The 20,956-nt window shown below is 43.5% G+C and overlaps 1 protein-coding gene across 1 annotated transcript in view; it reads left to right on the plus strand.

Moving 5' to 3' along the window:
- wdfy4 (WDFY family member 4) overlaps window positions 1–20,956 on the plus strand; it is a 242,631-nt gene that overhangs the window by 61,440 nt on the left and 160,235 nt on the right. The window contains exons 19-29 of the mRNA XM_041176115.1: window positions 1,451–1,629; window positions 2,268–2,499; window positions 2,603–2,754; window positions 3,906–4,017; window positions 7,586–7,776; window positions 10,359–10,511; window positions 10,888–10,958; window positions 11,506–11,667; window positions 18,247–18,338; window positions 18,442–18,541; window positions 18,636–18,841. Of these exons, the coding sequence (XP_041032049.1) occupies window positions 1,451–1,629; window positions 2,268–2,499; window positions 2,603–2,754; window positions 3,906–4,017; window positions 7,586–7,776; window positions 10,359–10,511; window positions 10,888–10,958; window positions 11,506–11,667; window positions 18,247–18,338; window positions 18,442–18,541; window positions 18,636–18,841 (1,650 nt within the window). The remainder of the gene's footprint in view (window positions 1–1,450; window positions 1,630–2,267; window positions 2,500–2,602; window positions 2,755–3,905; window positions 4,018–7,585; window positions 7,777–10,358; window positions 10,512–10,887; window positions 10,959–11,505; window positions 11,668–18,246; window positions 18,339–18,441; window positions 18,542–18,635; window positions 18,842–20,956) is intronic.

Here is a 20,956-nt window from a genome sequence, read left to right on the forward strand (position 1 = left end):
TAGCGCCTTTCACAACATCAGGGTCAAGCTACTTCACCAGCCAATGAAGTACTTTTGAAGTGTATTCACTGTTGTAAATGTAGGAAACATGGCAGATAATTGGCACAGAACTATGTCTCGCTAAGATCGATGAGGTAAGTAGATAAGCAACATTCTAGCTTCATTGTCAATTCTTAGATTACTAGATATATAAATATTGCGAACACATGAAGCCTATGTCAAGATACCGAAGCAATTGTTGTCATTGTTGAATTGGAGGTTCGCCAATTTCTTTCTAGTCGTCAAGGGACTTGACCTTTTGACCTCTTCTGCTCACATAATTGATGCTATTTGTGGGTTTAATGTGGAATTGCAGAATTTCCGTGGTGCCTGTGTAGTGATAAGCAATAAACCAGAGAAGTCATTGCAATGCTCCCAAATAAAGAAAAACATGCCTCTGTCAATGGAGATGTGGGTAAGTGTGGACTTACACAGGGGTTGAAATGATGGCAAAGTGGGGCTTGAATGCAGCTGAGACAATGAGAAACTCCACGAGGAAGCTAACCTGAAGTGGCCATCCTCAGCTTAAAGTGATAATAGATGCTGTGTTCAACATGGAAGAAATCAGCACTAACTTGCTGTTACCTCTTGAGAGTAAAAATTAGGCACTCATTACCTGCCTGTCTGACATCGTTTCAGCTCTACCTGCCCGGCCCTGTGCCTGGAGTTGGTGCCAATGGCATTTGCCTCCAAGACATCACCCAACTCCCTGTAGTCAGGTACTTAGAGGTACCGCAATGGCACAGGACTCTTCTGTGAAATTTTTGCTTTGCCACACCACGCGTCACGACAAGTCAAGCACCCTCTTGTTGCCTCCATTTTTGTTGGAGTTCAGAGTGGGGAGACTCCAGATTTACTCCCACTGCCTGTATTTGTCGCATTGGGTTTTCTTCGATTCATAATTACCCCGATCCAGCATTAGGAGGATAGTCAGCCAACTCTGCTAATGGCGCCCTTCAACTTGCTTCAAGGACATACCCCTGAGAACTACCTGTAAAGGCTTATATTCCGGTTCCCCTTGCCTTCCCCTGGAGGAAGCTACTCCCTTCACGCCGCAGCTCATTTCCAGTGGCATAGCCGAGGCCTGAAACTCAACGGCCGGAAACTTCCGGTGCCCCTGCAGCGGGTTCCCCCATGGCAGGGCTGGCGTGCCACTTAAATCTCCGGTCACATCGGCGGGACTGGAAGATCCTGCCGGCGTGAGAGGCTGGAAAATTCCGGCCAATGTGTTCGTTTCCCACGTCCTCCAACACAACATGGTACAGACTGGCCTAAAAAGCTCTCGGTAAGTGATAGGCTCCAGAGAAATGGCCCAAGTTGTTGGTGTCCACCATGTACTTCAGCTCTAAAAAAAAATATGCTTCCTACCACCACCTGAATATTTATTTTTCTTGGTTAATGTGCACTTTAGATTGGAATGAGTCAAGTCAGACCCAGCAGTCTTCTGCGCTAACCTCTGTTGAGTTCAACGTCTCCAAGTACTTACTTGTCGGTCAGTGGCACCATTTAGCTGTGGTGTTGAGCAAGGACGCTCGAAGGAACACCACCGTGCTGGCATATTTAAACGGGAACGTTGTAGGAACTGCAAAGGTGGGTGATGTGGCTTTTAATTTCGAATGAATGTAATTTTATAAACGTCCAGTTTCCATTGCAAACACATATAATTTAGCATTGCAAAATGCAATCGCTTATTATTTCTCTTGCGAAAGATTCTAGTATTCAGACAAAGTAACAGTTTGCGGATGAGTCATTTTGCAGAACTCTTTCCCCAGTTTTCAGAACACTAAAAGTCTCATACTTGTATCATTTTACTTCTTACCAGGCTCCACAAATCAAGTTTCAAAAACCTGTTCCTGCTATTGGACAATTTTATGCCCTGGTCCCATCTTAGGTCCCACCTGTTGCAGTAGAAAGTAGGATTTGTGGGCAGGAATTGTACACCCTGTATAAAATCTTTAATAATATGTATAGATGTGTGGAATACTCCAGGGACGCTTGCTTTAAAGAGGAAGATCATAAAAGTACTCGGTTAGTTAAATACCAATGTACAGGTGTGTTTTATATTTGAATAAAAGCCTCAGGAAATGGAAGGGATTTCCCCCATTAGCAACCAAATAGAAAATCATGAACACATTGTAGTAAACTAGAAGGTAAGGCTTTACCTAATGCAGTGTTACGCTTTGGTGTATTGTGAATTCTTTACTATCATTCTGCCTCCCTGTTAACAGATACAGTACATTCAGACATTTCCAGGAACACATTTTTCCTTGGATTCATCAGCTGTCATCGACGTTCATGGAATTATTGGAACTCCCCAGATCTGGAAGCGTTGGTCCTCTTTAGTCTGGCGTCTGGGCCCAACCTGCCTGTTTGAAGAGGTGACTCCTCCAGAAACTGTTCAACTCATTTATCAATTGGGACCAAGCTATCTAGGAAACTTTCAGTCTGTTTATTTGCCAGGTAGGTGGATAATGTATGGATTCAAAATTCAGATGTACTTCACGTTCTACCCAGAATCTCTTCATTTTGCTTTCGTTTAAAAAAATCATTTCTTATACTACAGGCGATGATTTAACCAAGACGCCAGTGCCTTCAGTGCTTGTGCCAGAAGAGAAGGTATCCTTTGGTATCAATGTAGCATCATCAGCGGTGATGACGGTTACAGATATAAGAAATAATTATAATGAAGTAGACAGCCGATTAATATCAAGTGAGGTATGTTCACTAATTTGCTTTACAAACTATGCTATGGTTTATCGAATTTAAAATGAGGGGCAACTCATTCAAAAGCAACTATATAATTGGGATTAGAGCTACTTCCATTGGATCAGTGAAGGCTAAGAGAAGATTTAATCGAGTTTTTTTTTCAAAAGTTTTTGAGGAGGTAGCCTAAAAAGTAAAAAAAAATCGATTTCCTTTGGCTGGGGAGCCAGTGATGAGGTATCATCAGTCTAAGATTGTCACTGCGATTGAGAAAAGGCATCAGGAGGAATTTGTTTACACAGTTTCCAGATCATGGGGCTGCTTTGTCACAAGAGATGGTTGAGGCAGAGACTTCCGTATCTTTTAAAGAAGAACCACATAACGTTAGAGCAAACAAAGATAAAGGGATATGAGGAAAGAGTAGAACAATGGAACTAGTCTTTTACTTCGTCAGCAAAAGCCTGGCGCAGTCTGTTTTTGTGCTGTAAGCATCTATGGTTTGACCTTCCTAGCAGCTGTATTGCTGCTGCCTGATGGAAGGTTATAAAGGTTAAAAAGGACTGAATATCCTATTAACTTTTTTTACTCCTTAAAAATTTCTTTGCTTCTTGGAAGCTGTTTGGAATTATTCAATCCATAAGCCTGCAGCCCTTAGTACTCCTCCTGTTCAGACCTCTTGCATGTCCGTGATTTTCTTCCCCCACCATTGGCGCTTTGCCTTCAGCTGCCTGGGCCACAAGCACTGGAATTCCTTCCCGCAACCTCTCCATCCTCCTTTACGATGCACCTTAAAACCTACTGTTTTGACCAATCTGCTATCTTAATACCCCCTTATGTGGCTCAGTGTCAAATCTTGTTTGAACATTGTTGCTGTGAAGTGCCTGGGACAGGAAAGGCACTACATAAATGTAAGTTGTTGCTGCTTGGATGCACATATGTGAAGCTTTGCCTTTCCTCATCCTGAAGCAATGGCAACAGGCAAAGCAACCGCCAGTCCCTGCTCCTATCAGGGTTGTGTGTTTGAAAAAAGCAGCTGAAAGGCTGTAGGAAAATGCTGGTTCTAGCCCCGATAGGCACCTTCACCGAGGACTGGAGATACTGAAATCTTTCCAAATTTCTGGTATTAATGTTGTAATGTTTCCGTCTCCTTCCATTTGGTGCAGTTGGGAATTTCATCTCGAGATGATGCAATGCCCATTGTTCTGGCAAAAAATACGGCCAACCATCTCCCAGGTCTCGCCCGGACAATTGGGGCACCAATTGCAAGCTTCTTTGGTAAGAAACATTAATTCATATTAATGCTAAAGAGAATTAATGGGGCAACAGATTGATAGATGTATGGCAAAGTTAGAAATAACTTTATCAAGTGGACATTCTTCATGTATAAACCGAGATGATGGGTTCATCAGGCTATTTAACTTTGGGTACCAGCTGTGGCTCAGTTGGTAGGACCCCCCCCCCACCTCCCCACCAAGTCAAAAGGTTCCAGATTCAAGTCCCACACCAGGGCTCAAGCACAAGAATCTAGGCTGAGACTTCAGTGCAGCACTGAGGGAGTACTGCACTGTCTTTAAGATGAGATGTTAAGTCAAGGCCCCTGCATGACTCCTTGGATGAGTTTAAAATGCCGTGTGGCATTATTTTGAAGAAGAGTTAACCCCCGGGTGTCCTGTTCAATAATTATCCCCCAATCAACATCACAAAAACAGAATATCTGTTGATTGTCACGTTGCTGTTTATACAGCTTGCTGTGTGCAAATCGTTTGCCATGTTTTCCACTTTACAGTAAGCGCCCGCACTTTAAAAAGTCCTTCATTGTTTGTAAAGCGCTTTGAGATGTCTGGTGGCCATTGCTATATAAATGCAAGTCTTTCTTTTTTGGGGTGGGACGAGGTGAGTGCAGGGGGAACACATCACGCCTGACATGTGGCCTCTCCCCCTCCTCTTCCATGCACTTACCAACATGTCTCACTGGGTAGCAGTCCAAAGAGGGCAGCCTGGGCCAGAAATACTGAGATCAACACGCTCTCCTTCACACTCAATGCAATTGAGTTTGGTTAATTCGGAACATATGAGGAACTGGGGGTTCGTTTAATCATTGTGGTTCACTTCCAAGCATTGGGGACTGTTTTTTTTTATCCTATGGGGCTGAATTTACCCCCCATCGGGGGAGTTGTGCGGGGACGGGTGGGAGCGAGCGCAAACCCGATCGGCGCCCCCGATGGGGTGCGCGCTGCCATTTTACATGGGCGGGCGAATTAAAGCCCACCCAGCGCCACCTGTGCGGGCGGGGGGAGGAGGAGGGAGAGTCAGGGCTCTTTCACGCACAAGAGAAAAAAGGTGCAGAAATCTCCCTGAGGCACAGAGCTGCCGTGGGAAGATTTGTTTAAGTTGAAAATTTCTAAATAAAGTATTTGAAAACTTTTAAAACATGTCCCCTCATGTGACAGAGCTGGGATATATCAATGATTTTTATTTAAAGAATTTTATTGAATTTTTAAACACTTCATGAAACTTCATCCCGCCCGTGGATGAGGTTCCATGAAAAATGCAAAGGCCGCCTGGGCAGCTCATTAATTGTTTAAATTAGTTTTTAACGGGCCTTTGACAGTTCGGCGGGTGTGCAGCTGACTCAGTTGCGTGCCTGGTGAACTGAAAAGCCCGCCCGACATCACCGCACATCATTTTACATGTCGGCGAGTGGGCCCCGCCTCCACTCATCGACTGGAGATTTCAGCCCATGGTGTGGTTAAACTTGTGTCAGCCGTGACTCAGTGGTAACACTCTTGTCTACGAGACAGAACTTTTGTGGGTTCAGTCCACAAGAGACTTGAACACATGATCCATCCTGACACTTCACTGCAGTACTGAGGGAGTGCTCCACTGTTGAGGAGCCATCTTTTGAATGAAACAATGAAACAAGGCCTCACCTGCCCTCTCAAATTGACTAAGCGGTCCCATAGTACTATTCAGTAAAGAGCCAGAGAGTTCTCATTGCTGTTTATGGAAGCTTGCTGTGCACAAATTGGTTGCTGTGTTTCCTACGTTCCAACAGTGACTACACTTCAAAAAGTACTTCATTGGTTGAAAAGTACTCTGAGATGACCCAAGGTTGTGGAAACCATTACATAGTTTTTTATCTTAAACTTATTTCCCATGTTTTTTCTTCTTTTTATAACTTTGAAAGAAATCGCTGTTTAATTGTTGTAGTTTTATTCTGATAAATATCTTTCTATAAGGTAGTTTGCTGGGAATATCTTGGCTAAATTGCCATTCTGGCTCGATGCCGCCACTATTATCATCAGATAGGATACAAGGGATTAACAAATGGCTTGGTGCAGAAGTATTGCTGAAGGATTGACAAGAGCCCGAGAGCTCACAGAGATTGATAAGGGAATCATTTTGAAGATAATCCTCGTTATTTATTTGATTGCTGTAATTAGTCCATGGAAATTGTTCCCTTCATCTTTAGAATTAGGCGACAAACCAAAGCCCTATCTGCCCTGCACGACTGAATGGAGCCTAAAAAGGGTCCCTAGGTGCACTTTGTAATGAGCAGACCTACTAAAGACTGAGGTCCTGGACAAATTGCCCTGCCTAATTTCTGTATCATTATTTACCCCATACTGTGACAACATTCTGTTGTAAACAAGTCATCAAGACCTTTTAGGCCTTTTTGATGAAATATTTTGAATAGATTTATTTTATTGTGGCAATTACATTGCGTTCTATTTCCTTTGAGTAAATCCTTTAATTAAAAAAAACAAAATATATCAATATTTTACCTGGCACATACCAATTTATAGCACCTTTAATATTAAGGTTTACAGTTATATTGCACCATAGTGCCAGCTTGCCCCAATGGTAGCAATCTTGCCTCTAAAACAGAAAGTTGTGATTTCAAGTCCTGCTCTAGAACTGCAGTCTGCAATCTAAGCAGATGTTTCAGTGCAGAACTAAGGGAGTATTACAGGTGATGGCTTTCAGATGGGGCTTTAGACTGAGGCCCTTTGTTCTTAGTATTGTGGAAGTAAATGTCTAAAAGAACTACTTAAATAAGAGCAGGGAGTTCTCCTGGTGCCCTGACCAATATTGAACCCTCAACCAATGCTGCCACGGCTACATTAGTTGGTCATTTATTCATTCTTTACTTGAAGTACCTTACTGTGTGCAAATTGGACCCCACATTTCCTTACATAATAACAAAGACTGCACTTCAGAAAAAATATATAGTTCTTTTGTACAATGGTTTGGACATGAAGAGAGAGCTGCATTTCAGCAGCCCATTTTACCACCTCAAAACACCCCAAAGCAGTTTACAACCAATGAAACGCTTTCAAAGTGTGGTCACTGTTTTTAATGTAGATAATGAGGTAGGTAAATGCAAGTCCCATCCCAGTCCAGAGATAATAAAAGATAATGTGTTAAAAGTTGATTTTGGTTTATTGGCTTGGTAATAGTCTTTGTGCATAGTCTAATATCCTCGAGAAACTTGGTCTCAGAGTTTGAACCCAAGTACACTTTTAAAAGTATGTTCATTTGATGGAACGATTCCCCACTTGGTTAGGATACAAAAGCTAGTTCCATCCTGTAGAAAAGTTTAGGACCATCGATGACTAGCATTGGTAGAAAGCATGAGAATATTCATGGCTCACGCTGCTTCACCTGATCAAGGCAGCAAGTGAAAGATCTAAACAGCTCCTTTACACAGTGTCACTTATTCCATATCTGATTCCTTCTGAGACACAAGCGAAGAATTGATCTCCGTGTAACACTGTGCTTAAAATTTTGGTTTGAATACAGTAGCATGTGAACACTCAACTGCCATGATTTATCTTTTTAGGAGTCAGAACGTTTTTTTCAAATCCGGCTGCCAATTGTTTGCAGTTTGTCGGTGGTCCTGCTGTGATATTAGGCCTCGTTGCCATGGCGTCCGATGACCATGAGATGTACGCAGCTGTTAAGGTTTTGATTTCTGTTCTGAACAGCAGCACACTGTGTGAAAAAGAGATGCAACGCATCAAAGGCTACAGGGTAAATTGACCAATTTGGAGATGTTTAAAAGTATATTGCTAGCCAGGATTTTGAAGTTGTCTTATGGAATTCTAACAAATGCAATTGAACCTTGAAGTTTATAAAATTTCAAGAAGTCATTTAGGTTTTGGGTATAAGTATTAGTTGATTTTTTTAACTCTGCAAAAGCATTGAAAATATTCTGCAATCAGATTGCTTACATAACATAAGTATTTTTGACAAGAATGATACATTATGGAAGACCAATCAAGGACTGATTGACTTAAGGATCTTGTTTCTTTTTAAACTAAAGTGAAAGCCAAGTTTTCTGGTTCAATGAAGACAGACCCTGATTGAGAATTCTTGTGAGCTGAAGATTGTCGCAGGTTTTTAAGTTCCCTTTAGTTACTCAGTTTTAATTTTTTTATTCTTTTGCGGGATGGAGGCATTGCTGGCTGGGCCTGCATTTGTTGCCCATCCCTAGTTGCCCTTGAGAAGGTGGTGGTGAGCTGCCTTCTTGAACCGCTGCAGTCTATATGGTGTAGGTACACCCACAGTGCTGTTAGGGAGGGAGTTCCAGGATTTTGACCCAGTGACAGTGAAGGAACGGTGATATATTTCCAAGTCAGGATGGTGAGTGACTCCGAGGGGAACTTGCAGGTGGTGGTGTTCCCATGCATCTGCTGCCCTTCTCCTAGGTGGTAGAGGTCGTGAGTTTGGAAGGTGCTGTTGCAGGAGGTTTGGTGAGTTGCTGCAGTGCAACTTGTAGATGGTACACACTCAAGACTCTCACCTTAACCATCATTACCGATAGGCAATGCTGGATAAACATTGCAAACTGCTAGCTGCTTTGCAATGATCCTGAGGGACTGGTCTGTGAGAATGTCAAGTTGTAGCACCTCCCACCATTAAAGTTGGATATGTAAGGCAAATTCTAGGAGGCCCTGTGAGGAGAAGAGAGAAAGGTGGGATATGGTTGCAATTGTTGACTTGCATCATAATAACCAATTATATTACAAAGTGCCCTATTTCATATACATAATGATTAAACTTGTAGTTTAAGCATGAAGACTTTGAAGAACTCCTCACCTGCTACTTATAAGTAAGAATGCACAGTTTCAAAATAAAGTCACTTGGTGGTGACAAATGTTGAGAGAACTGATAAACACCCGTGACCACAATGGTCCAAATGGGAAAGTTGCAACTTATCAGGAGAGAAAGATCCACATCAGCTGAGGGTCTCCTGCTACCCAGCTACCATTCTGTGATAAGCTATGGTTAAACAATGTCACGATTTTAAAATTCTCATCCTTGTTTTCAAAATCCTCCATGGACTCACCCCTCACTATCCCTGTAATCTCCTCCAGCCCCACAAGATCTTTGTCCTCCTCTAGTTCTGCGAACCCCTGGTTGTAATTGCCCTCCAGCTGGTGGCCGTGCCTTCAGCTTCCTGGTGCTGAGCTCTGGTACTCCCCCCCAACCCCAAACCTCTCTGCCCCCCCCTTACCTTTCTCCCTCCTTTAAGGCGCTCCTTAAAACCCACCTCTTTGATCAAGCTTTTGGTCATCTGCTCTAATATCTCCTTATGTGGCTTTTGTGTCACATTTTGTTTCACAATGCGCCTTGGAACATTTTATTAGATCAGGGCACTATATAAGTGCACATTGTTGTTGTTGTTGTAAACAGAGCACATGCATTGACTTGTGTTCCAAATTCTATTCATCCCTCAGGGATAATGAGATAATGGTGATGGAAGGAGTAAAAATAAGTAATGATGTCTATCTGCTGCTAGCTCACTTAAACCCAAAACAAGACATTAATGCCTCAATAATAAATTGATAAGCTAGATTTTGTGTTGTAATGCACACAAGAGTCAAAAGTTGCCAAATACTATCCAAATAACCATGTATCAGCCATCTAATTCATGTCTTAATTATATAAATTTATATCTGTTATGCCACAATCTCTGTATCTCATTATTGATGTCACAAAATGGTCCATTTGTGAAATTTTGTTCTTGAGGAACTTGCTGATTACGCTAAATCAGTGGGTATTTAATTTGTTTTTAATTATAAAATCAAAGCCATTCTATAGCCTGGAATATTTAGTGAAAATTATAGAAATTATTACTAAATTCCATCCAAACTACTCCTGATAATTCAAAGTTTTAAAATGAATAATTTAACCAATAATTTGAAGTAAAGCAACATAAAGCAGAGATAAAAACAAAAAAACTGCGGATGCTGGAAATCCAAAACAAAAACAGAACAGTTCGGACTCGAACTCAAGTTCTGTCGAAGGGTCATGAGGACTCGAAACGTCAACTCTTTTCTTCTCCGCCGATGCTGCCAGACCTGCTGAGTTTTTCCAGGTAATTCTGTTTTTGTTATAAAGCAGAGAGTTAGTGCTCAAAGGAGTTTTGAACTATCAGCACTTGAATTTGAAGGGGACTGTAAATACAAGCTTCATTTTCATTTGCGAACAACTCCAAATCTGTTTAACTCCTAATGACTTCGAACTCCAAATTGTGCTGTTAGCTTACAGCCTGTCTACTGTTTGTGGTTTATTATAAGTTACACTCAACTCTTTTCTATTCCGTATAGCTTTTAGCACTGCTGTTAAAAAGGAAGGTCCGATTGTTAAATGCAAGGATTTTTCAACTTATATTGACTATAGTTGGAACTGCAGAGCTGGGCCGAGGAACCTCAACAATTCAGAACGACTGCGCTTTCAGAGACCTCCTCTGTGATTTTGAGGTAAACATGCCTTAAAGTATTCACACTTCAGGCTGTTCAAATGTGGAGGGCATCTTGACTGAGTTTGATCCTGTTCACAGCTCAAGTTCACACACTTTGAAGCTGCGGTCACGAGATAGTTTTCAGGACTGAATCCCTGGCTGATTTCTTTTTAACCTCAGATGTAGCTGTGTGGATTGGCTATCACCAGTTTAGCTTTATTTCCAAACATTGATTTCAGCTCTGATTACTGTATGTATTGGTAGCACCCTTTTTGTTTTTAGCTTCCTGTGAATTAAGGCTATTGGCACAATAGTGCACAGAGTTTTGGGGCAGTCCACAGCACATTAAACTGGCTTCCCATTGTCATTAATGGAATTGCTTGTTCCTTTTTAAGATCTGGCTGAATTCTCCAGAGATGCTCGATCTGCAGCTTTTTAGACATTTTGTGGAACTTCTCAAAAGCAGGTAAGAGTACATGTAGGAATCATTGTTATCTGATTGCTAGTTGATTTAATTAAAGTATTTGCATTTGTGGAGGGCTTTGGAGAATGCAAATCACTGATTTATTTAATGCATACATAGAAGATATGAAAATGATTAAATCCATTAATTTTGAACTTGAAAATATTGCTGTTTGCACTTTTGAAATCCATATCATTGTATCATTTCTCTCCAACTGGGAATGAATATGGCAGGACTGAAGAAACCTGAATCCTGAACATGAAACATTGAGCTTTATTCTTTTACCTTTTTTCTGCATCAGTGATTTTGTTTTATATTCCCTTCCTCTTTTTCTTTCCCCCTTTTATGAGTCATCTCAATGCGTCTCTTCAACAATAATTCTTGATGAGAAACCTGAAAGGATTACTCCTGTTTCCTGCGTCATGATTAATGGGCTGGCAATATCAGTTAGAGGCTGGGTCACACTATGAACCATCTGAAATTCTTGCTTATTAAATTCATATTGTGCAGTATGAAGGAGTGCCTAAGTGTTCTTGTCATCTCCCTACAGTGATGGATACAGAAATGCTGAAGTCATGTACAGGCTTCAGGTAGTACCAAGACTTGTCTTTCTCCTGAATGACCCAAATAATACCAGGTCAAAGGTTCAGATCATATGCACCATTCTTGCAGGATTGCTGAAAAGCTACTTTACCACCACAGACCTTCTAAGGTAAATACTTTGCATGGCGATTTGACAAAATTGCGCTGCCAGTGATTTTTTTATTTTTTTGTCCAATGAATGAAAATGTTTTCCTTTTTAAATCATCCCCTTTCTTGTTTTGCCTCTGTTCCCAAGGGGCAGAACCTTACCTGTGGCGGACGGGCTGGGCAGGAGCTGGGGTGGGGGCAGGGGCGGAGCCAATGGCCGCCAGCGATCGGCTGCGCGCCGCCATTTTACGCGGGCCGGCCAATTAAAGCCCGCCCAGCATAACGTGCGGCCGGTAGCGCTGCCTGTGCGGGTGGGGTGGGGGGTTGGGGGAGGAGGGAGAATTGGGGCCTGCGCTCTTTTGCGCATGCGCACGAAAGAGCTCAACAATCTCCCTGAGGCACGGAGCGGCCTCAGGGAGAGTAAGTGGATAATAAAAGTTTCTGAAAGATAAAGTAAAACATTATTTGAACATGTCCCCTCATGTGACAGTGTCACATGAGCTTAGACACGTTTGCGAAGTGCACAAAATGTACTTATTAATTGTATAGAAGCTTCAGGAAACCTCATCCCGCCTGTGGATGAGGTTTCCGGGAAAACGCGAAGGCCGCTTGGGTTCTTTGCCTGCCCCCTCCCCCCCCCCGCCAACCTTAAGATTGGATGGGCAGCGTTGTTAACAACTTCAGTTACTTTTTTAACGGCCTTAATAGGCCGTTGACGGTTTGGCGGGCGCGCAGCATGTGCCTGTTGAACGAAAGATCGGAATGATGCGCAATGATGTCGGGGCGCACCCCTGATGTCATCGTGCGTCATTTTACGCGTTGGCATATTGGGCCTGCCCCCCCCCCCCCCACACACACGCCAATGGTAACATTCTGCCCCAAGGGTGGAAGAACGCAGAGCATTAGCAGCTCTAGTTTGTACTGTTTGCCAACATGTACAAGACCTGTGGAGGAATACCATCATTTTGTTCTAAGTTTAAAGACTTTGCACATTATTATTTCATCTATTCAAAGTGAAGAATTATGGATGCTGAGCACCTTGGTAGGTTCAAAGATACAAATGGTGTTCCAAGTAGGATCCGTTCTAATGATTGGTCTTTCATTGAATATTAATCCATTTTCTCATTCTCAGTTGCTGACTCATTGTGCATTTTGAGGGAGAGGGTGGTGTAGTGGGAATATCACTGGACTGGTAATCCAGAGCCCAGACGAACAAGCAATAAAAACCGGGAAATAAGAATACTGCTCCAAACTGGTCTTGCATACCATAAAATGGAACACCAGTAAAAACTGGGGAATGAGCGTACTGATCCGAACTGTTTTTCCCTTCTGGGAGGCCCAGGCTAACGCTCTGGGGACCGGGTTCAAATCCCACCACAGCACCTGGTGGAATTTGAATTCCATTAATAAATCTGGAATTAGAAGCTAATCTCAGTAATGGTGATGACAAAACCATTTGTCATTATAGACCCATATGGTGCACGAATGTGCTTTAGCGAAGGAAATCTGTCATTCTTACCTTACATGGTCTACCCTACATGTGAATCTAGACTAACAGCAATGTGGTTGAGCCTTAAATGCCCTCTGAAATGGCCTAACAAACCACTCAGTTATGTGAAACCACTAGAAAGTCTAATAGGAAAGAAACCAGACAGGCCGCCCGGCATCGACCTAGACACTGGAAATGACAAAGTCAAATCCAGCCTTGTTGACCCTGCACAGTCCTCCTTACTGGGGGCTTGTGCCAAAATTGGGAGAGCCGTCCATCCCAAAGACCAGTCAAGCAACAACCTGACTCGCGGAATCATACCTTACAGCCAATGTCCCAGGCACAGCCATCCCTGGTATGTCCTGTCCTACCGGAAAGACAGACCCATCAGACATGGCGGCACGGGTGGTATACAGTCACGAGGGAGTTGCCCCCCTGAAGTCTCATGGCATCAGGCCAAACCTGTGTGGGCGGGGGGAGGAGGGAGAGTCGGGGCGCGCATGCTCGCAGAGGAGCACAGAAACCTCCCTGAGGCAGCTCCGCGCCTCGGGGAGATTAAGTTAAGTGCAAAAGATGTTAAAAATAAAAAAATAAAATTATTCAGACATATCCCCTCATGAGACAGTGTCACATGAGCTGGGATATGTTTATGAGTTTTAATAATTTTTAGTTGTTATAAACTCTTCATGAAACTGCATCCTGCCCATGAATGAGGTTTCATGAGAAATGTGAAGCCCACCTGGGCTCTTCGCCTGCACCCCCCACCCCCAACCTTAAGGCAGCCCTGACAATTATTTCAGTTAGGTTATTAATGGCTTTAATAGCCCTTTGACAGTTTGGCGGGCACACAGCCGATTCCGGTGCACGCCCACAAAACGGAAAATTAGAATGAGGTGCAGTGACGTAGGGACACGCGCTCCCACACGCCAACCAGAAGATTCTGCCCATGGGCAAGGAAATCTCCTGCTGATTACCACGTACCACCCTGCCTCAGCTGATGAGTCACTGCTCCTCCATGTTGAACACCACTTGGAGGAAGCACTGAGGGTGGCAAGGGCACAGAATATACTCTGGGTGGGGGACTTCAATGCCCATCACCAAGAGTACTCAGTAGCACCAGCACAGAATGAACTGGCTGAGCTCTAAATAACATAGCTGCTAGACTGGGTCTGCAGCAGCTGGTGAGGGAACCAACAAGAGGGATAACCTATTTGACATCATCCTCACCAACCTGCCTGCTACAGGTGCATGTGTCCATGACAGTATCGGCAGGAGTGACCACCGCACAGTTGCTGTGGTGAAGAGGTCCTGCCTTTCCCATTGAGGATACCCTTCATTGTGTTGTGCGGCACTACCACCGTGCTAAGTGGGACAGATTTCAAGCAGATCGGGCAACTCAAGACTGGACTAGCATGAGGCGCTGTGGATCATCAGCAGCAGCAGAATTGTAATCGAACACAATCTGTAACCTCATGGCCAGGCATATCCCCCACTCTACCATTACTATCAAGTCAGGGGATCAACCCTGGTTCAATGAAGAGTGCAAGAGGGCATGCCAGGGGCAGCACCAGGCATACCTAAAAATGAGGTGTCAACCTGGTGAAGCTACAACACAGGGCTAAGCATAAGCAGCAAGTGATAGATAGAGCTAAACGATTTCACAACCAACGGATCAGATCTAAGCTCTGCAGTCCTGTCACATCCAGTCGTGAATGGTGCTGGGCAATTTAACAACCCATTGGAGGAGGAGCCTCCACAAATATCCCCATCCTCAATGATGGGGGAGCCCAGCACATCAGTGCAAAAGATACGGCTGAAGCATTTGTAGCCATCTTCAGCCAGAAGTGGGTGATTCATTTCGACCTCCTCCTGATGTCCCCAACATCACTGATGCCAGTCTTCAGACAGTTCGATTCACTCCACATGATATCAAGAAATGGTTGAAGGCACTGGATAGTGCAAAGGCTATGGGCCCTGACAATATTCCAGCAATGGTCCTGAAGACTTGTGCCTCAGAACTAGCCGCACATCTAGGGTTGTTCCAGTACAGCTACAACACTGGCATGTATCCGGCAATGTGGAAAATTGCCCAGGTATGTCCTGTCTACAAAAAGCAGGACAAATCCATCCTGGCCAATTACCACCACATCAGTCTACATTCCATCATCAGCAAAGTGATGGAAACTGCCGTTGACAGTGCTATCAAGCAGCACTTACTCCATAATAACCTGCTCATTGATGCTCAGTTTAGGTTCCGCCAGGGCCACTCAGCTCTTGACCTCATTACAGCCTTAATGCAATTGTGGACAAAACAGCTGAACTCAAGAGGTGAGGTGAGAGTAACTGCCCTTGACATCAATGCAGCATTTGACTGAGTGTGGCATCAAGGAGCCCTAGTAAAAGTGAAGCCAGTGTGGGGGAAAGCTCCCCACTGGTCAGAGTCATACCTAACACAAAGGACGATGGTGGTGCTTATTGGAAATCAACCATCTCAGTTCTGGGACATCACTGCAGGAGTTCCTCAGGATAGTGTCCCAGGCCTATTCATCATCAATTGCTTCATTAATGATCTTCCCTCCATCATAAGGTCAGAAGTGAGGATGTTTGCTGATGATTGCACAATGTTCAGCACCATTCGCGACTCCTCAGATACTGAAGCAGTCCATGTCCAAATGCAGCAAGACCTGGACAATATTCAGGCTTGGGTTGATAAGTGGCAGTAACATTGGCACCACACAAGTGCTAGGCAATGAATATCTCCAACGAGAGAGAATCTAACTATCTGCCCATGACATTCAATGGTATTACCATCACTGAATCCCCCACTGTCAACATCCTAGGGGTTACCATTGACCAGAAACTGAATTGGACTAGCCTTATAAATACTGTGGCTACAAGAGCAGGTTGTAGACTGGGAATTCTGGGGACGGTAACTCACCTCCTGATCCCCCCCAAAATCCTGTCCACCATCTACAAGGCACAAGTCAGGTTTTGATGGAATACTCCCCTCTTGCCTGGATGCATGCAGCTCCAACAACACTTAAGAAACTCGACAACATCCAGGACAAAGCACTCCACTTGATTGGCACCCCATCCACCATCTTCAACATTCACTGCCCAACACCAACACACAGTAGCAACAATGTGTACCATCTACAAGATGCACTGCAGCAATTCTCCAAGGCTCCTTCGGTAGCACCTTCCAAACCCACGACCTCTACCAACTAGAAGGACAAGGGCAGCAGCTACATGGGAACACCACCACCTGCAAGTTTCCCTCCAAGTCACACACCATCTGACCTGGAAATATATTGCCGTTCCTTCACTGTCGCTGGGTCAAAATCCTGGAACTCCCTCCCTAACAGCACTGGGGGTGTTCCTGCAACACATGGGGCAGAACTTTTCCGTCGGCGATTTGGGGGCGGGGCTCGCTCGCTGACACGAAACTGACACGGGATGATGTTGGGGTGGGGGGATCCCCTGATGTCATCCCGCCCTGTTTAAATTTTCAGGAAGGCGAGGGCGCAGCAAAATCAGCTGCGGGCCCGCTGACCTGTCAATGGCCAATCAAGGGCAAAATTCTGCCCCATGGACTTCAGCAGTTCAAGAAGGCAGCTCACCACCACCTTCTCAAGGGCAACTAGGGATGGGCAATAAATGCCGGCCCAGCCAGCGAAGCCCAATTCCCATGAATGGATAATTTAAAAAAATTGCAGTACATGTACAGGAGCTGAGTGCTTGTTGTAATGCACTAGCAAACCAGAGAGCCTAACTCCATAATCCTGCCATGACAAATTAGGAAACTGAATTCAAAGCAATCTGGCCATTTGTGGAAGTGGCTGGAATTTTACAAAAATTCGACGGGGAAGGCAAACTGCCACCTCACCCAGACTGACCTACTTGTGACTCCAGTCCAACGTTGTGTAGTTCACCCTGACTTGCCTTCAGTGCACCTCGGGTTTGAGAAGAAATACTGCCTTACCAGTGTCACACACGTCCCAAGAACCAATATACCTTGGGCAGGACATTCAGGTCATCAGGCGGGTGGGCCCGGGAGTGGCTGGGAGACAGCCCATTGGCTGCCGACTGCCATTACACCCTGGCTGGCCAATTAACGGCCAGCCAGCGGGAAAGGCCCTCTGAGAAGCTCAGCACTGTCCGGGTTAGGGGCGGGAGGAGGGCGAGTGCAAAAGTCTGCGCGCGCACAGGGAAGCGCGCACACGGAAAGCCCCCTGAAGGCAGGGAGCCGAAGAATTTTAAACTCAAAATCGCAGATTTTGAAAATTGGAAAATAATGTCCCCGCACAGGCCTCACTCACCTGAACAGAAACGTAATAAAAATGATGTCAAAACATTTTTATTTATTTTTTTAGAATGAATGTCGGAAACCTCATCCCGCCCGTGGATGAGGTTTCCTAAAAAAAAAAAAATCCAAAGGCCGCCTGGCCGACTCGCGCGCCCCCCCCCCCCCCCCCCCCCCCCCAACCCCTCCACCCTGCCAAGCGTTAGGTTGGACGGGCAGTTAAAAATGGCAGCTAATTGAAACTTTAACGGTCTTAAGAGGCCTCTTAATTGTCGCCGGACCCGCTGCCGACTCCCGTGCGCGCCCACCGACCGACAAATCGCGCGAGTGTGCGATGACATCAGGATGCGCGCCCGATATCATCGCGCGCTCTTTCACGCTTGTTGGGCACGTGCCTGGCCCACGGCCCAAAAATTCTGCCTCATATTTTGAAAAGTATAAGTGGAATTTTACGCCAGCGGCATTTTCCAGTCCCCCCCCACTCCCCCACTCAGAAATCAATGGACTTTCGAACGGCTCATCGCATTTTCCGGCCCTACCCCCATCACGACAAGGCCCTAAAATTCCTCTCCGTGTTTTTGTTTCAATTATTTAGCATTTGGAGTTTTTTTTTTTTCCTTTTTTTTCTCTTGAAGTTAGATTCAGACAATGTGCCAACAATTCCTTTATAGGGAGATATGAAAAGTTAACATTATTTCTTGGCTGCCATTTAAAATGACTGACATAAATTATAATGAAACATAGTGGTATAATTAGAGACACATTTGAAGGTGAATTACCATTGAAATATTTAATATTCTCTATTGAAGGATTGGATTATTCCTTACTTACACTTTGCCTCCAGCTTCCATGAATGAAAAATTAATTTCACTAGAAAGAGTTTCTGATACATCAATAGATGGTGAGATTTTTAAAATTTATTTAAGACCATTATATTCCAGATGTGTCTCACACACATACAGAACCTGATCTATCTTACTCTTAATTCCTTTTGTTATTTGAAGTCATAAATCAATTACCTGGACGGACAATATGGCTGAGAAACAAACTATTAAAGACACTGCTGGATGTTGTGTGTTGGGATAACCTTACTGAAAATTCCAAGTAAGTATTTTCTTGATCACTTGTCATTTTTAAAACTACCCTCTTCTGAACTAAATGTTCTCTTTTTTAAAAAAAAATCAATTGTTTCTGTCAGAGATCAGGAGAAAATGTTTACATCGCTGGGGCCTGACTGGTTCTTGCTTTTCATGCAAGCTCACATTCATCCGACTACTGTGATCCTGAGTACAAGACTGGTGCTTCACTTCCTGTATAATCCAGCGCTGTTGACCAAGTTCAGAGACGGCATGGCAGGAAATGTATGGTTGGAAAGCAACACAGCAGAGTGTAATATCTTAATGGGTATGTGTCAATGTATATAAAACTAGAGCTTTCATCTTACTTCCACAAATCCTATTTTTCACGTGCCCCTTTTTATTTCATTCACTTATTTGCCCGATAAATGTTGTTTCCATCCGAGCTGTTTCAGACACTTGGGTAACTCTGGTGTTTTGCTGTCTCCAGAGGTTTCTCTTCTATCACTCTGGTGAGGGTTAAAGTGAGAGGTTTGGATCCTGATGTGGTCAGATATCTGTAACTGGTCATAGAGCTAGTTCATTTAAAAATGAACAAAGGAGAGGTTAAGGACTGATATCACCAAGTTTACAGCAATTGGCAAAAGAAGTAACACGAGGGGGATTTTTTTACACAACAAGTTGTTGTGATGCAGAATGCACTGCCTGAAAGGGTGGTGGATACAGATTCAATTATAACTTTAAAAAGGGAATTGGCTACATGCTTATTTGCAGGGCTGCGAGGAATGGGTAAGGGAATGGGACAAGTTAGATTGTTCTTTCAAAGATTGCTCTTTCGTAGACAAGATGGGCCAAATGGCCTTCAATGCTGTATCATAACTATGATTCTAAGTTCTGCACAGAAAGAGTGATTATCCTGTGGAATAGTCTTCCACATAGCGCCATGAAGGTGAAAATAATGGATGTAAATCGGGGAGAATTGGATGCTGCAGTGGGTGGGGTGGGAGGGGGGTTTGGTGGTGCAGAAATTTTAGGGACCTTCTGGGTGGATGCATCAACATGAATTAAATGACCTTATTCTTTGGTCATCATCTTGTAGTCTGATTTAAAAAGTCTAAATAGCTGCATGTGACCATTAGACTGACTACCAGGGAACTACAGCCTATTCTCAAGATAAAGAACCTAGCCTCAGAAGATCATGAAGTAGCATCAGTATGGGTAGAAATTAGGAATAGCAAGAGTCAGAAAACACTGGTGGGAGTAGTTTATAGGTCCCCTAACCGTAATTATACTGTTGGGCAGAGTGTTGAACAAGAAATTATTGGGGCTTGTAACAAAGGAAATATAATAATTGCGGGGGACTTTAATCTTCATCACTCTGTTGAGGGTTAAAGTGAGAAATTTGGACCCTGATGTGGTCAGATACCAGATTGGTAACTATCAAATTGGTAACTGTGGTCTAAAAGATGAGTTTGTAGAGTTTTTGTGACAGTTTCCTGGAGTGATACATTTGGTAACTGACTAAGGATAAAACTATCTTAGATCTTATCGTGTAATGAAGCAGGGTTAATCAGTAATGTTGTTGTAAAAGATCTACTGGGAAATAGTGATCATAATAAGTTTGAACGTGACATACTCCAATCATAAACAAGAATCTTAAATTTAAACAAAGCCAATAACAAAGAGATGAGGGGAGAACTGGCTAAGGCTCATCGGGTAAATAGACCAAAAGGCATGGTGGCAAATGAAGAGAGGGAGATATTTAAAGAAAAAATTCAAAATGTTCAACAAAAATACATTCCATTGAAAAACAACAACTCAGCTATAAAGACCCAAGTCTCCATGGCTCACTCAGGAAGTTAAGGATAATATTGGATTGAAAGAAGAGGCTTACAATGTTGCAAAAAATAGTAGCAAGTCTGAGGATTGGAAATGTTTTAGAAGCCAGCAAAAGACCAACAAAAAATTTATAAAAGGGAAAAATAGAATATGAGAGTAAACTAACCAGAAATATAAAAATAGTTTGGAGAAGTATATAAAAAGGAAGAGAATAGCTAAAGTAAACTTTGGTCCCTTAGAAGCAGGGATAGGATAAGTTATCATGGGTAATGAGGAAATAGCAGAGGCATTGAACAAATAGTTTGTGTCTGTCTTCACGGGAGAAGACACAAGTTTCTTACTAGAAATAGTCAATAACCTAGGGGTTAAAAAGAGTGAGGAAATAAAGGAAATTAATATCAGGAGAGAGAAAGTATTGGAGAAAATTAAGGGATTAAAATCCGACAAATCCCCAGGACCTGATGCCCTACACCCTTAGGTTCTGAAAGAGATAGCTGCAGAGATGGTGGATGTGCTGGCTATGATTCTCCAAATCTCCTTAGATTTGGAAATGGTCCCACTAGGTTAGGAATTGCCACATGTTACACTGCTTTTTAAGAAAGGA

This window comes from Carcharodon carcharias, chromosome 28 (assembly GCF_017639515.1).
Source record: "Carcharodon carcharias isolate sCarCar2 chromosome 28, sCarCar2.pri, whole genome shotgun sequence".
Taxonomy (NCBI): domain Eukaryota; kingdom Metazoa; phylum Chordata; class Chondrichthyes; order Lamniformes; family Lamnidae; genus Carcharodon; species Carcharodon carcharias.